Below are 14,554 nucleotides of genomic sequence, written 5' to 3' on the forward strand. Positions count from 1 at the left end.
AACGCACGAGCTACTGTCTGCAGTCAGCGCGATTCATAACAACAAATGTACAGATTCTGTTGGATTATTACGACCTGTTATTTGATAGCTTTACTTTTTTATTCATTATTCTATATAATTAAGCTGTGAACATTATGCTCTTATAAATGCAGGCATACACGTTTATTCTGACACATTATGAAAGGGCACAGAAATTGCTTTTCAATGTCAAATTCAAAGTCATTTGTTCCTTCCAAATGCAATTAAAGAGGTAGTTCGAAAATAATTAATAAAATATGATTTAATTGAACTCGTGCTATTCAAGATGTAGGAGAACATTAAAGATGATTTGGTGACAGGCACCTTTAGTGTCATATAGACAATATACAGGCAAAACAAAATTGGTACCTGTGACTCTTGATTATATATTAAAGAAGTGAAAGACTGGTCTGTGCATATAACTGAACATTATTTTTTATTTAAACATTATTACTTTTAATCTGTAGTCTCGGCAGATGGTCTTAAACTTGTTCACAATAGTCTGTACTTTGTAGTATATATATATATATATATATATATATATATATATATATATATATATATATATATATATATATCACACACACACACACACACACACACACACACACACACACACACACACACACACACACACAATACTTGACAAAATCTTGTAGCCTATGCAAGTTTTAGTTGACTTCTAGTTGATCATTTGATATCTTGGCTTATATGAAATTAATAAATAAATATATGACTCCCATCAGCTTGGACGACTGTATCCATACCTCTCTGCAATGACTCAAATAACTTATTAATAAAGTCATCTGGAATGGCAAAGAAAGTGTTCTTGCAGGACTCCCAGACTTCATCAAGATTCTTTGGATTCATCTTCTTGCTGCCTCTATCATACCCCAGACATGCTCAATAATGGTTTTGTCTGGTGACCAGGCTGGCCAATCCTGGAGCAACTTGACCTTCTTTGCTTTCAGGAACTTTGATGTGCAGGCTTAAGTACGCGAAGGAGCGCTATCCTGCTATAGAATTTGACCTTACCCTATGGTTTGCAATGTAATGGGCAACACAAATGTCTTGATACCTCAGGCTGTTGATGTTGCCATCCACTCTGCAGATCTATCCCACGCCCCCATACTGAATGTAACCCCAAACCATGATTTTTCCTTCACCAAATTTGACTGATTTCTATGAGAATTTTGGGTCCATCATGCGAGCTCCAATAGGTCTTCTGCAGTATTTGTGATGATTGGGATGCAGTTTTATATATATATATATATACTCCCAATTGAGACTGCACACAAAACACAATCTTGTTTTTTTATATTCAGTTGGTAGCAACATCCAGGATTAGAACAGTTTGCTAAACAATACACAAACAGCAACAGCTCTTTAGATCATTTATGATTCATAATCATGCACAAGGCGATCATAAAAACGCTTAGAACTGTTTGTAGATTAAAGGCAGTATGTTATGTATGATACTTCTTGCACAGGCCCATTCTTTTCCATCTTAATACCTCTATTTATCATCAGGACCAACAGGCATTCATTTTATTGTGTTTTACTTATTACAATTACTTTTAATCTCTAAATTAAATAAAATCACCAAACACCACAGTTTTAGCTCAAAATCCTCTTCAATTTTCTTTTAAAGGAAAAAGATGAAAAAAAAAGATCTGAGAGGGACAAAATATATATTTTTTTCGTTTATGGTTTCCAAACACACTCCTTCCTTCCCAAAGATTAGTAGGTATGGAAAGAGCCATTTTAAAAGCATGCGCAACAATCCTAGAGAATGAAGAAAGCATCCATTTATATTAATATTCAATGCACCATCTGATATAGATTAAGACACTGTTTGACATCTGGAGCACCACAGAAAATTTGATGCACGCTATTCAGAGACCGACAATGCAACAAACTCATTAAAAGGCACAATGGCGGATTCATCTCAAGAGTGAACAGAATAAAAATACACGCTGGCACTCAAACAATGCGCTATTAAGCAGGCGTAAGAATATAAAACAAAATACCCTAACAGATGGACTGGCCAAAATGCAGTCAATGAATAAATATGAGTAGAAATGAATATGAAAACAGCGCTTGAGTGACAGTTCTGGAAGAGTAGTAATGAGTGTACGTTGGCATCTTAACAAGACGCTCCAGAACCATTACTGAATCATCAGATGTGTGACTAGGATTGATGCGCAACACAAATCCCCTCCAAAAGACAACAACGCAGAGCAACTGCAAATTGATAAAGCAGATTGCAGTGACTTTAGTTCTGATAGTGAACCACAAATGGACCTTTCGGTTGACGTGAGACCAGTCAAATGTAGATCTGTACTTGTTAATATTTATAGTTAAAATGAGACAATTCAGACATTTTGTATTGTTTTCATGTTTATTTTCCCTTTAAATTCCGAAGTTTATTCCTAAGTAAATAATGAACATGTGAAAAAGAGACCGATCACATTACAACATATGGAAAATGACTACATGTGCTATCAAAACTGCATCTTGTGCAAAGAAAATGTAAACTGTAATGGAACAAACACGGAATTTAACCAAAAAGCAATACAAATCCAATCAACAATATAAAAATATCTTTAAAAAATAGCACCGTTTGTCCATGTACTGTACACAACATGCAACATTTAATAATAGAAGAACATTCATTCTCATTTTAAGGCTGATAAAAATACAGATCTACATTTACAGTACAATTCTGTACAGCGTAGGCTTATTCTAAGAACAGGTCTTAAGGAACTGGAATATTACATTGTGTGTTCTCGTGTCTGTTTTTAGCACCTGAGAAAATGTCAGTGGGTGTAAATATGCGACATCCAGGATTAAGTGAGAAATGAAAGATAATGCTGTGCTGTTACTGGCTGGACTAATGTACAAGATGTTCATGAGGAAAATTCCTGTTTGACTTTTTGTCTTTGATGCAAATGTAGGCAGATTTAGTCTGGCGGCAAGATTGACAGATGTTTGTCAGCTCAACAGACAAACAAATAAATAAAATAAAATGGGATCAATAATTAAAATTTGCTCATCCCGTCAAGGAAAAAGTGTTGCCATCAATCTCCTGTGCATGATGGCATTGGTCAACACTGAGGTTTAGGGGTTTCATATCATTAATGAGTTGGAAATCCTCTTGCCTTCACGATTCTATAATGCAGAATATATAGATACAGTGTGAAAAATCCCATCTCTATCCGGTCCACATGCATTAATGCGTATGTTTTTCATCTTCGGAGCTGAGTGGTAATGTACCTTCTTACTGCTGTAGACAGAGTTTCTCACACTCTTCCTTCTGTAAATAGCGGTTAGCGTTTCCTCCACAGCCGCTGTAGATAAAAGGTCTACAGGCGTCCACCTGAGAGTTAAAGTACCAGCGCAGGGTATAGCGGGAACAATCACCCTCTTCCATAGGCAAGATGCACGGATCTAAAAACACATATGAGGGAATAATTACACAGCTACATTCAAAAGCTTGCAGGCATGAGGATTTTTTTCTTGTAAAGAAATGAACTCTTGAGATTGTCCCCAATGGTATACCTTCTGAATTTTACATTGGAAATGTGTCTTGATCATGACAAAGAATGTGTATTGAATTTTTTGTACATACTTGGCCAAAAAAGGTATATTATTATTATGGTCAACTGCTCAGATACTTCAGGCAGGCAACCCGACTTCTACGTCTGGAAAAATTAACCTATGATTTAGACTAAAGATCTGAGGTGTTCTGGCGCATTTGGTCCTCCATCTGGATTTTACTTGAGGGTACTCAGTGACTTTCAAAATTTTTTTAATAATTTCCTTTTATTTTTGTCCTTGCTTTGAAGCATTTGTATGCATTTGTTAGAATGTCTAAAAAAACTGCTGTACTTCAGCACTGTTGTTCTGTTGAAAAATAAATTAAGAAATAAAAAACTAATAATAATAATTTGCTGAATTAAAAAAGCCAGTGGTTACATTGGCGAGGAAAAAAACTTCACCAATTGACGAAGTTAAGGGGAAAAAAACTCAAGAGAAACTAGGCTTTTTTTATTCACCAAGAGTGCTTTACATTAATTAAAACTGACAGTAAATGGATTCATTATACCACAAAAGATTTCTGTTTCAGATAAAACGTTAACAACACTTAATATTCAGCAAAGAAAATCTTAAACGTAGTAGTTTGAACCCCTTAATCTAAGAATAAGTCAGGGGAATGTTGGCCAAGACCAGAACAGCTTTCCTTAAATTCACTTTTAGGATCCACATTAACTAATTCTTTGATTCAGTCAGTAAATGCAATTACTGTATATAACAAGATGCTATTAAGAGCTGTTCTGATCAAATCACTTCACTAACAACAGAATTTACATCTGCATGGCATATATGGAATCGGAATTTGTAATAGCAGTTGCACAAATAATAGAAATTCATTTTTCAGATATAAATTCTCAATACAGGATTCAGAAAATGATGGAAAATAAAATATATATCCAGCCATATCACTCTGCAGCCCAAGACTGGTTACTCACTGAAACTAAGCAGGGCTGAAGCCGCCTTTCCAATGCACATGTAAAGTGACAGACTGGAGGTCATTCAATTCCAATGGACAGTAGTCTGGGAGCTGCGTGGAGTTCCGATCATGTCGATCCGTTAAAATATTTGCGACCAAAACTCCTGCAACTAAACTGTATGCGACCGGCCAACCGGACATGATCTATTTCAGTGTTGTCTAAGCAGGTCCATGCATGCAAGATGAGAAATAGTAGTTCTTTTTTTTTTTAAATCACAAAAAAAGTCTATTCATAAATGTATATATTGCTTTTGCACTCCTTTATTTCAGGCACTGCGAGAATCAGCTTCTCTCCCACGGTGCACGACAAAATAGAAAATTCTATGCGACTGCCACAAGGGGGCGTATTCCAACAGTAATGTCAGAATGTCGTGTGCAGTGGAAAGGCGGCTTGAGCCTGCTTAGTACCTGAATGGTAGATCACATGGGAAAACTAGGTTGCTGTTGGAAGTGGTGTTAGTGAGGCCAGCAGGGGGGCACTCAACCTGCTGTCTGTGTTAGTCCTAATACCCCATATAGTAAATAGGACGCTATACTGTCAGTGAACGCCATCTTTAGGATGAGACATTAAATCGAGTTCCTGACTCTCTTTGGTCATTAAAAATCCCATGGCACTTCTCATAAAGAGTACCCTGGTGTCTTGGCCAAATTCCCTCCATCTGCATTAAATTACCCATCATGGCCTCCCAATTAACCAAATTATCTCTATCACTCCACCAAAAACTTTTTTTAACGTTGTCCTGTGGCTGCCGTCGCTTTATACAAGTGGTGGTGTGGAGAGACCCCATACTCATGATTGTGAAGCACTTTAGGTGTATGGCCATACACAATAAATGCGCTTTATAAATACACATTACATTTAAACACTTAAACCACTCAAGTTTTTACACATAGTGAAACTAAACAGCCATAGTTCAATTAACAATATATCCTAAAGTTCTACGTTAATTCAAGTATGGCTTTTAGTTTCATCTTGAGAGAAAAACTGATTTACTTAACTTTTATTTTGCTTCAAATTGTCAGAAATGTTCACTCAATATTAAACTTCTAGTTTATTGGATAATAAAATCAACAAACAAACAAATAACTAAATAAATATTCATGTTTTGGTAATACTTTACAATAAGGTTCATTAGTTAATGCATTAACTAACATGAACTAATCATGAACAACACTTGTACAGCATTTATTAGTCACAATTGAACATTTACTAATGCATTATTAACATCCAAGTCCGTGCTTGTTAACATTAGTTAATGCACCATGAGTTAACATGAACTAACAATGAAAAACTGTATTTTCATTAACTAACGTTTACTAACATACATAAATACTGTAGTAAATGTATTGTTCATTGTTTGTTCGTGGTAGTAAATGCATTAATTAACATTAACTAATAAACCTTATTGTAAAGTGTGACTCATGTTTTACCAAAAAATCAGACAGTGGATCAGGAATTTAGTAGTATACCCCAAACATTTTACCTACAGATTTGTAGAGTATGTACAGTATGTGCACACATCCTAATAACTAATTAACAAAATAAAATGAAGGTTTGGCTGTTTCTCTATTAAACAGCCGAGTGTGCAGACACATCTGAAAGTCAACACAGTGAACAACAGCAAACTGAACAATACAGGAACAACACCTCATCAAATGCAGAATCAACTTTTAAACTCGTCATCCCTGCATCTCTCTATAGTTCAGAGCACCGCAAGAGATCTGTGGAAATGTCCAGCTCTTTTCTGTGGCAGGACAGCTGTGTGCAATCTCATACTAAGAGCTGTCATACAGATGAGTCAGCGGGTTGACAGCATGCAGCAGATACACAGACAAACAACAGGAAGTGAGGAGCAAAGAACAACAGTGAGCAGCAATTACAGACTACCAAATTATGATAATCAATCATCAGAATTTTTGTTAGGTGTTTCAAGGGAGTGACACCAAACAAAGAGCTTAATACTTTCCCACACACAGCAGTCTGCCGTATTTTGTCCCCAACAAAGCAGTAAAATGCATAAAAATATGCAGCATTGACACTGTAAATTTCCACAGTCGGCTCTCCAACATACTCATGCACAAACATGACAAAATCAAGCCTTTAATCTCCATGAAGAATCATAACAGATTGCTTACCTTCAACTTTCACCTCTCTTTTTGTCCTTTCGGCTTTTAATGAATCGACAGAGTTTGTTCGACCTGCTGAAATATCAAGACATCACACCGCGTCAGCTACACATAGCTACTACACACAATTTTTAAGGAAGAGACTAGCGTACCCTGGCTTTTATTGACAGTGCTGTCGTAGTCAGCAATCTCCACCATTGGAGCGTCATCATCATAGGTCTCTATAGAGTAAATGTGCTCGTAGTCTGGATCATTTGTGTTCATCACAACACGTAGCTTTTGACCTGCATCAAAATAAAAAACGTGCATAGGAGGTGATGGCTTTTTGGAAATCAGAGCTTTTAATGCTGTCAACAGGTTGAAAGCAATGAATGTACATGTGCAACTGGATACTGTTAAATACAAGCAGATATTTAACATATCCCACTTTGCAGAAACATGGTTTCTGTTTAAAGAGGTAGTTTAAAGAGAAAAATACATTCTGTCATCATTTTCTCACCCTCATGTTTTGCTCATCTCTACCTATATGACGTTCTTTCAAAGATGACAATGAGATGTTTTAAATCTTTCATTGTGACTGCCATTGTGGAAAAAAGTTAAAAAAATACACATTATGATAACTAAATGTGTTGTTTCTGGACACGTAAATGCATGTTAAAGGCAGTCACTTAAAATGCAATATAAATTACAACAGAGATGCCTAAACAAAGGCCCGCAGGCCAAAGTTGGCCCATGGTAACCTTTGATTTGGCCCGCCAACCAAGAGATGGACAAGTGATGGGGAAAGTTGGGGAGAGATAGTCGTTTCTAATTTAACATAACCCTTTGTTTGTTTGTTTGTTTATTTGCTGAGCCACAAAAAAAAAAGCAAAACTGAATTTAAATGCTTCAATTAAATGTGAGCTATTCAGATTTTTTAAAGGGCAATAAACGCCTAAAACATGTTTTTTTTTATGTTGACAGATATATATGTGTGGCACGTTGCTAAAAACACTTTTAGGACACATATTCCATCTTTTCGATGAGATGTTAAACCGAGGTCCTGACTCTCTGTAGGGTTTGAAAAAACGAAGGATGAAAGAGTAGGGGTTTAACCCTGGCATCCTGGCCAAATTTTCCCACTGGCCTTTGTCCATCATGGCCTCCTAATCATCCCAATATCATAACAGGCTTCATCACTCTGTCTACTCTCCACCAATCAGCTGGTGTGTGTTGGAAGCACTTTGAGTGTCCAGAAAAGCACTATATAAATGTAAATTATTATTATTACATATAATTTACTATTGAGTGAAATTTTATTATTTTTGTAAATAAAAAACAACTCCACTGTGTTATAAATGAGATTGTTTTATTGTAAAAAGTACATTATAAAATGTAATATATATATATATATATATATATATATATATATATATATATATATATATATATATATATATATATATATATATATATATATATATAATTATTAATATGATTAAAGTGTTTTTTCCTATATATTTTAAATATGATTAAATTAAGAAGTTACTATGGAAACCTTAATGTAATACAGTTTGGTATGTTTAGCTTTTGCCCACCACCCTCAATCAAGTTTGGTTTTTGGCCCTTCATAAGAAAAAGTTTGGGCACCCTGGTTTACAGTTTTATTAAATGCAATTAGCTTAACTCTATAGTGTTTCTAACCGCACAACATGTAAAAAAATTTTTCTCATTAAAATATCCAGAAACCACTAGAACTAGATCTCAAATATTTAGAAGACTGTTCAAAAAAGCTAGAGACATGGACCGTGTGCTGTGTGGTCATGCTAATGACCACCCTCAATTTCCAGCTTGGTTTTCATAGAAAACACGAAAACACCAAAGATGCTTTAAAAAGTGTATTATGCCCCTTTTAAAGTAGTCTCTGATGTCCCAATAGTGTGTGTGAAGTTTGTAAAGTTTGAGCTAAAATACCCCACAAGCTATTTTTTTATAACTCTTTGAATCTGCTCTTTTTAGGTTTTGATTCAAATTGTGCCGTTTTGGTGACTGTCGGACTAACGTTATAACTGTGGAAAACTGAAAATGGCAAAAGCAGTAGCACTTAACATTTATAATGCCTTTTGGTCACTGACATTATCTTCGGCAGGTACAATACAAATCTTTAATGGCAGACGCTTGCTTCTCACTCAGGGCTACTGTTTATGCTAATGAGGAAAAGATCATCACTAATGGTTGGGACTTTCCCACTCAGATGTTATGTATAAAGGGAGGATGTCAATCGAAAAGTTTCAGCAGACTGTTTTTATAAGGTGTGATTATGAAAGATAAGTGGTGCGTTTTATTAGACTGCACAGATCAGCTTTATAACAGAAGCCTAAAATGTATTTAGCATAATAAAACAGTGTTGTGGAAGAACCGGAAGTGGTGGATTCAGGCATAATAAAAGCTCTGCTGCTTTCATGCAACGTTCTTGCTTTGCTTCAACTGCAAAAATTGCACGTTGTGCCTTTAAGTATGTCTATAGATGTATATTTCATAATAACTTCAATTGTGTGTCAAAATATGAATAGAAATATATGAAACGCATACATATGAAAGGTGAAGTTGCAATTAAATACCTTAAAATAAAATTTAATTGAATTACAACTTAAAGCTAAAATTAATAAAGCTATAATAATTTTACAAATGCTTTAGTATGTTAATTAGGGCTGTGAGATTAATCGAAATCGAATTGCAATTTAAACCGTTGCATATAGCTAAATCACAGGAGACTGCAATGTGAAATTTCTATGTATTATATAATTTCCCCCACCCAGAACAAATGCGTGAGTGCTGTCTGTGTGTGACAGTCTTCTTAGCCAATTGAGTGAGCTCATTTTCATTTTGCCCAATCAGAATTGCGCAACCGAACTATGCGGAATGCCGACAATATAAACAAACAGGAAAGTTTGGATACGTGGGATGATGGTGTTTGCCGCTTCAGAAGCATTAATAGATAAATTCATATCAAAGAAAAACAGCATGTCCGTAATATGAAAATATTTTGCTTTCAAAGTCACAGATACCGAACAAAAACTGGTCATTTGTAAGAGCTGTTGCAGAATTGTTGCCACAGCACGAGGAAATACAACAAACAGCACTTTAAAAAGTAACTAGCTAATAACTCACAACTGTTTGCTCTAGAGAAAAAGTAGTGTTTAATTTCTAAATGTTGAAATGGAGTTAACTTGTTAACGAAGGTTCGGCAGTGGAACCATGCCTCACTTTGTCTTCTTAACCAATCACCTACTCCCTAAAACTTATTTAAGGCAGATCAACCCTCTAGCGCTGTTCTTCTTGTTCTCTCAACCCCCCTCCCCCTCCCTCTATTTCCTCGCTTCCCATTAACAATCCTGTAACCCTCTACCAAATTACTCTACCAAAATATTACAGAGCGGTAAAACTACTCTAAGTCTCTGAGCATCATCGTAGGACGCCCGGTCAACCTACTTACCTGTTCACTGTTTACCTTCTTACTTCATATCCCCTTTACTGTTCTCTTACCATTCCTTTCATCCCTACATCCTTACAGTCTAGCTCAAAGTGTGGCATTGTCTATGCTGGTGAAAAACGTTTTTTTTTTTTTTTTTTTGACTAAGAAGCTAAGATACAGAATATCAAGCTGAAGCTTGACTACAAAATTCAATCGCAATTCAAATCAAAATTGCAATATCTGTTAAAAAAAGATAGATATTTTCTTCAAATCGCACAGCCCTAAAGTTAATCAACACTTTAAAGATATGTGCTATTTTGAAGCATAATAAAACTGATATAAAGTAAAATATTATTGTTTAACCACCATAAAAACTGTCCTTGTGGCTTTTAAAAAAATCTTCTGAAACCAGATAACTTTTTAGTGCTTGAGCTATTGTGGAATAGCTCAATCCTAAAGAATCCTTCAAATCTGTCATTTAGTGTTTAAACCTAACAAGAATTGTGTGAGCAAGTTATGACAGAATTTTTATTTTTGTATGGGCTGTTTCTTTAAACTTTTTGAAGAGTTTCAGCTAAGAGGAGAAGCAGATGAAGAGAAAGATAGACTGATGAATAAAGGATTGAACTCACCCTCCTCGTCCCCTCGGGTTAGCGAGTGCTCAGGGGACGTGGAGGAGCGACTACGGTAAGTCTGCACTGGCACAGGTATCTGAAGTTCCTGAACACCTGAGAACAAGCCCAGCACAACCAATCACACACAAACGCATGACAGCAAACCCCAACACTAAACCTGCACTCAGACTCGAGCATCCATGCATGTGAAGACGTACTCCAAGTTCATGCTCGACATCAACAATTTAGCATGCACAAAATTCAAAGTTCAGCCATGTGGACACAAACGCTCACGAACATAATCAACAACAAGCTTTATACACACCCCGAGACCCACAGAAGACAGCCACACACACACACATTTACAGTTAGAATACTGTGTGCACATGAGTTTCTGATGCAATGATAGGAAAATGTCTACTTGTTAAAATGAGACTATTTCATTCAACTTACCTCCACAAGCTTTGAGACAAAAAGAGAAAAAGAGAAACTTAAATCGAGAGAACAAAGGAAGAATGATATAAAAATCAGCATTTGCAATCTATTTTAGTTCTGTAAAGTGTATTTCTAAGTGAAAAGAAATACTTTTTGTTCAACAAAAATATCATTTGTCGACGAAGGGTGAACTATGCCTTTAACATTCTGGGCTATATTTTAATGATCTAGGCGCAAAGTCTAAAGTGAATGGCGCAAAAGCATTAAGCACATGTCCGAATCCACTTTTGCTATTTTAGGGACAGAAAAATACACTCTGCGCTCTGGCGCATGGTCTAACAGGGTTGTGCTTATTCTTTTAATGAGTTGTGCATGTGTTTTGAGCCTATCGTCATTAAAGCAATCAGAGTCTCATCTCACATTCCCTTTAAGAGTTAGTTGTGTCACGCCATGGCGGATTTGCTATTTACATGGCAGAGTTTGAAAGTGATAAAACTGAACACTTCACTAGTGAGAGAATAGTTAAACAGAGCATCTGCAGCACAAAGATAAAGAATGAGCCTCCTCCATTCGGCCTCTTTACTTTCTTTTTCTCTTTACTTTTACTCTTTATTTTACTCCTGCACTTTCATGGATACCGAAACAGTGTTGTATGCACTCCACTGAAGACATCCATAAGCCTACATATTTAAATGTTAAGCGCAAAGACTTGTTTCAAACCTATTTCTAAATTCAGTTCTAATTTCTAGCCAACAAATAAATTAACAATAATAACAAAGTTGTTAAATTGTTATTTGTGGTCAAAAAACTGAGCTATATCCAAACACACGTCCTATTCTTTTACCCCTTTGTGGTGATGCGTACATTTCTAAAGTTCTAAACAAATCTAAAGTTGTTCTTATTAAAACAAATATAAATATGCATATAATAAATAATAATATTAATAATAATAACATTATACAAATGCAAATTGTCATGAATATACTGAAAAAGCACTCCAGATAAGGCATGAAGGTAGTGATTTTTATATTTATGTAGAAAATAATAATTTTTGTAACATTTAATTCCTTTAACTTTTTGAATATGTAAAGAAATGTGTGTATTGCTGTACATCCTGTGTATATTAAGCAATGTGTAAGTGTTTTGGACCTGCAAAGGTGCATAATTAGCACACTCTGTGCTGGACTTTAGACCAGGTTTTAGTTAGTCAGTGATGCAGTCTATTTCAGTTCCTCAAAATAGCAACGCGCCAACAATGCACCTTAACCCACTTTCTTTTAACATCAGCTCACCCATGAGTCCACAATTGGGCGCAAATGGATTTTCAATTTAAACAATGTTGCACAAAACATGAAAATTAGGGTTGTGCTGGTCTGAAAATAGCAACAAATCGCACCAAACACGTCTTGTGAATGATTGCGCCGGGTGTATGATAGGGCCCTCTGTTTCTTTAAGCGCAGCTTTAAATAAAATGTCAATATAGAAAATTGGACACAGAAATTGAAACCCTCATTATTGAAAATGGTAAATTGTTGTAGATAAATGACGATTATGAAAGATCCACTCACCACAGTGCTGGTTCATCTCAGATCGAACATAAGTCCGAATCTCATCCTCCTTTAACAGTACAGAGAGAAGCAACCAGTCCTTGTGTCATTGTCACTTATCTCGAGTGTTCATTAAGAGGCTCAAGTAGCAGAACAAATAAAAAAAACAACATTTATTCTGACCGTCATTCCTGCTTCTCCTCTGTCTCCTTTTGATCCTTCAGGGCCTATTTCACCCTAATGACACAACACAAAGAAACACATTTAGTGAAGACAGACATGACGAGAACAAATGCAGAGGGCAAAGTGTGTGCTTAAAGTAACCTGTTCTCCTCTTTCTCCTGGGATTCCTGGAGTGCCACGTGGCCCGACCATACCAGGGCCCGGAGGACCTCTTTCTCCCTATAATAAATATTCAATGGCTCACATATGATGAACTAGCCATGGCTTCTAGTGCATATGAATGAATGTTTCCTGCAGGGCTATTCAGGAGCAGAACTGCATCAACATCAATACATACACAAGTCACAGGAATAAATAAATAATAATCATAATACAAGGAAATAAAAAATAACTAGTGAATTGTACTATATGATTAAATAAATGAAAATAATATTGCCAATTGTACAAAAGGTATACAATAAAACAGAAAATATACAACAGCTTTTAAATGTACTGTGTGTTTAGAGAGAGACACACTCCTGTAAACGTGTGGAATCAATGGGCAAATTAGTCATGAAGAAATGAGCAGAGTGAATGGTCTGAATCATGCTCTAAATTGGTAAGAAAACTCACATCCACACTGAATCGGCTCTGATTACTCACTTGTTCGCTGAACCACAGGTTATATCAGACACAAAATGAAGCCAGAACATGTGTATTTTTTGGAAATGTAGAACTGCACTTTCGAAAGGTTAGTCTGAGCTAGTGCATATGACAGCATTAGTTAAAAGATATACATAGTTATAGCCATTAATTTATTCTAATTAAAAGTTTTACTCGAGGCGACGCAGTGGGTAGGTAGGGCTGTCACCTCACAGCAAGAAGGTCACTGCGTCGCTGGTTCGAGCCTCGGCTCTGCTGGCATTTCTGTGTGGAGTTTGCATGTTCTCCCAGCGTTCTCGTGGGTTTCCTCCGGGTGCTCCGGTTTCCCCCACAGTCCAAAGACATGCGTTACAGCTGAATTGGGTAGCGTAGTGTATGAGTGTGTGTGTGAATGAGTGTGTGTGGATGTTTCCCAGAGATGGGTTGCAGCTGGAGGGGCATCCGCTGCGTAAAAACGTGCTGGATAAGTTGGCGTTTCATTCTGCTGTGGCGACCCCGGATTAATAAAGGGACTAAGCCGACAAGAAAATAAATGAATGAATGAGCTTTACTCAACTTACACAAATCACTGTTTTGTTAATTGCCATGAAGTTTGAGTTTCAACATATTTAGAGAAACATATCAACTCCAGTTCAGTCATTATCTAATAGTTTCTTTGCCCATAAAGAGTTCTTTTAATACCTTTTGTCCTTGCAGGCCTTCAGGACCTTTACCTCCAGCAGGTCCTTGAGGGCCTGTTAGACCAGGTGGTCCATCCACACCTCTCGGACCAGGAGAGCCAGGGATGCCAGGTGGGCCCTAAAGAAAGCGAGAGGAAGGTGGAAGATTTGATAAGCCTCTTTTTGACTGAGATCAGCCGTGGTAGGCTTAAACAGTAGGGGAGCTAAATGGGACTCACCCGTTCACCCTTCTCTCCTTGTGCTCCCTTTGGCCCTGTAACGCCATCAAAACCTCTGTCCCC

At 36.5% G+C, this 14,554-nt stretch overlaps 2 protein-coding genes across 5 annotated transcripts in view; both read right to left on the bottom strand.

Annotated features, from left to right (window-relative positions):
- The window catches only part of pfkfb4b (6-phosphofructo-2-kinase/fructose-2,6-biphosphatase 4b), a 516,544-nt gene that overhangs the window by 192,623 nt on the left and 309,367 nt on the right, over positions 1 to 14,554 (bottom strand). The window lies entirely within an intron of this gene.
- The window catches only part of col7a1 (collagen, type VII, alpha 1), a 127,386-nt gene continuing 115,232 nt past the window's right edge, over positions 2,401 to 14,554 (bottom strand). For 2 of the 4 annotated variants that reach the window (XM_073954367.1, XM_073954368.1), the window contains exons 110-119: positions 14,492 to 14,554; positions 14,275 to 14,391; positions 13,093 to 13,170; positions 12,952 to 13,005; positions 12,790 to 12,838; positions 10,805 to 10,900; positions 6,871 to 7,002; positions 6,728 to 6,793; positions 3,295 to 3,468; positions 2,401 to 3,189 (exon numbers count right to left, since the gene is read on the bottom strand). In XM_073954367.1, coding sequence (XP_073810468.1) covers positions 3,299 to 3,468; positions 6,728 to 6,793; positions 6,871 to 7,002; positions 10,805 to 10,900; positions 12,790 to 12,838; positions 12,952 to 13,005; positions 13,093 to 13,170; positions 14,275 to 14,391; positions 14,492 to 14,554 — 825 coding nt within the window. In that variant the 3' untranslated portion in view covers positions 2,401 to 3,189; positions 3,295 to 3,298. Of the gene's footprint in view, positions 3,190 to 3,294; positions 3,469 to 6,727; positions 6,794 to 6,870; positions 7,003 to 10,804; positions 10,901 to 11,239; positions 11,249 to 12,789; positions 12,839 to 12,951; positions 13,006 to 13,092; positions 13,171 to 14,274; positions 14,392 to 14,491 lie in introns of all 4 variants that reach the window. The other 2 variants (XM_073954366.1, XM_073954369.1) reach the window with 2 other exon arrangements.

This window comes from Danio rerio, chromosome 6 (assembly GCF_049306965.1).
Source record: "Danio rerio strain Tuebingen ecotype United States chromosome 6, GRCz12tu, whole genome shotgun sequence".
NCBI lineage: Eukaryota > Metazoa > Chordata > Actinopteri > Cypriniformes > Danionidae > Danio > Danio rerio.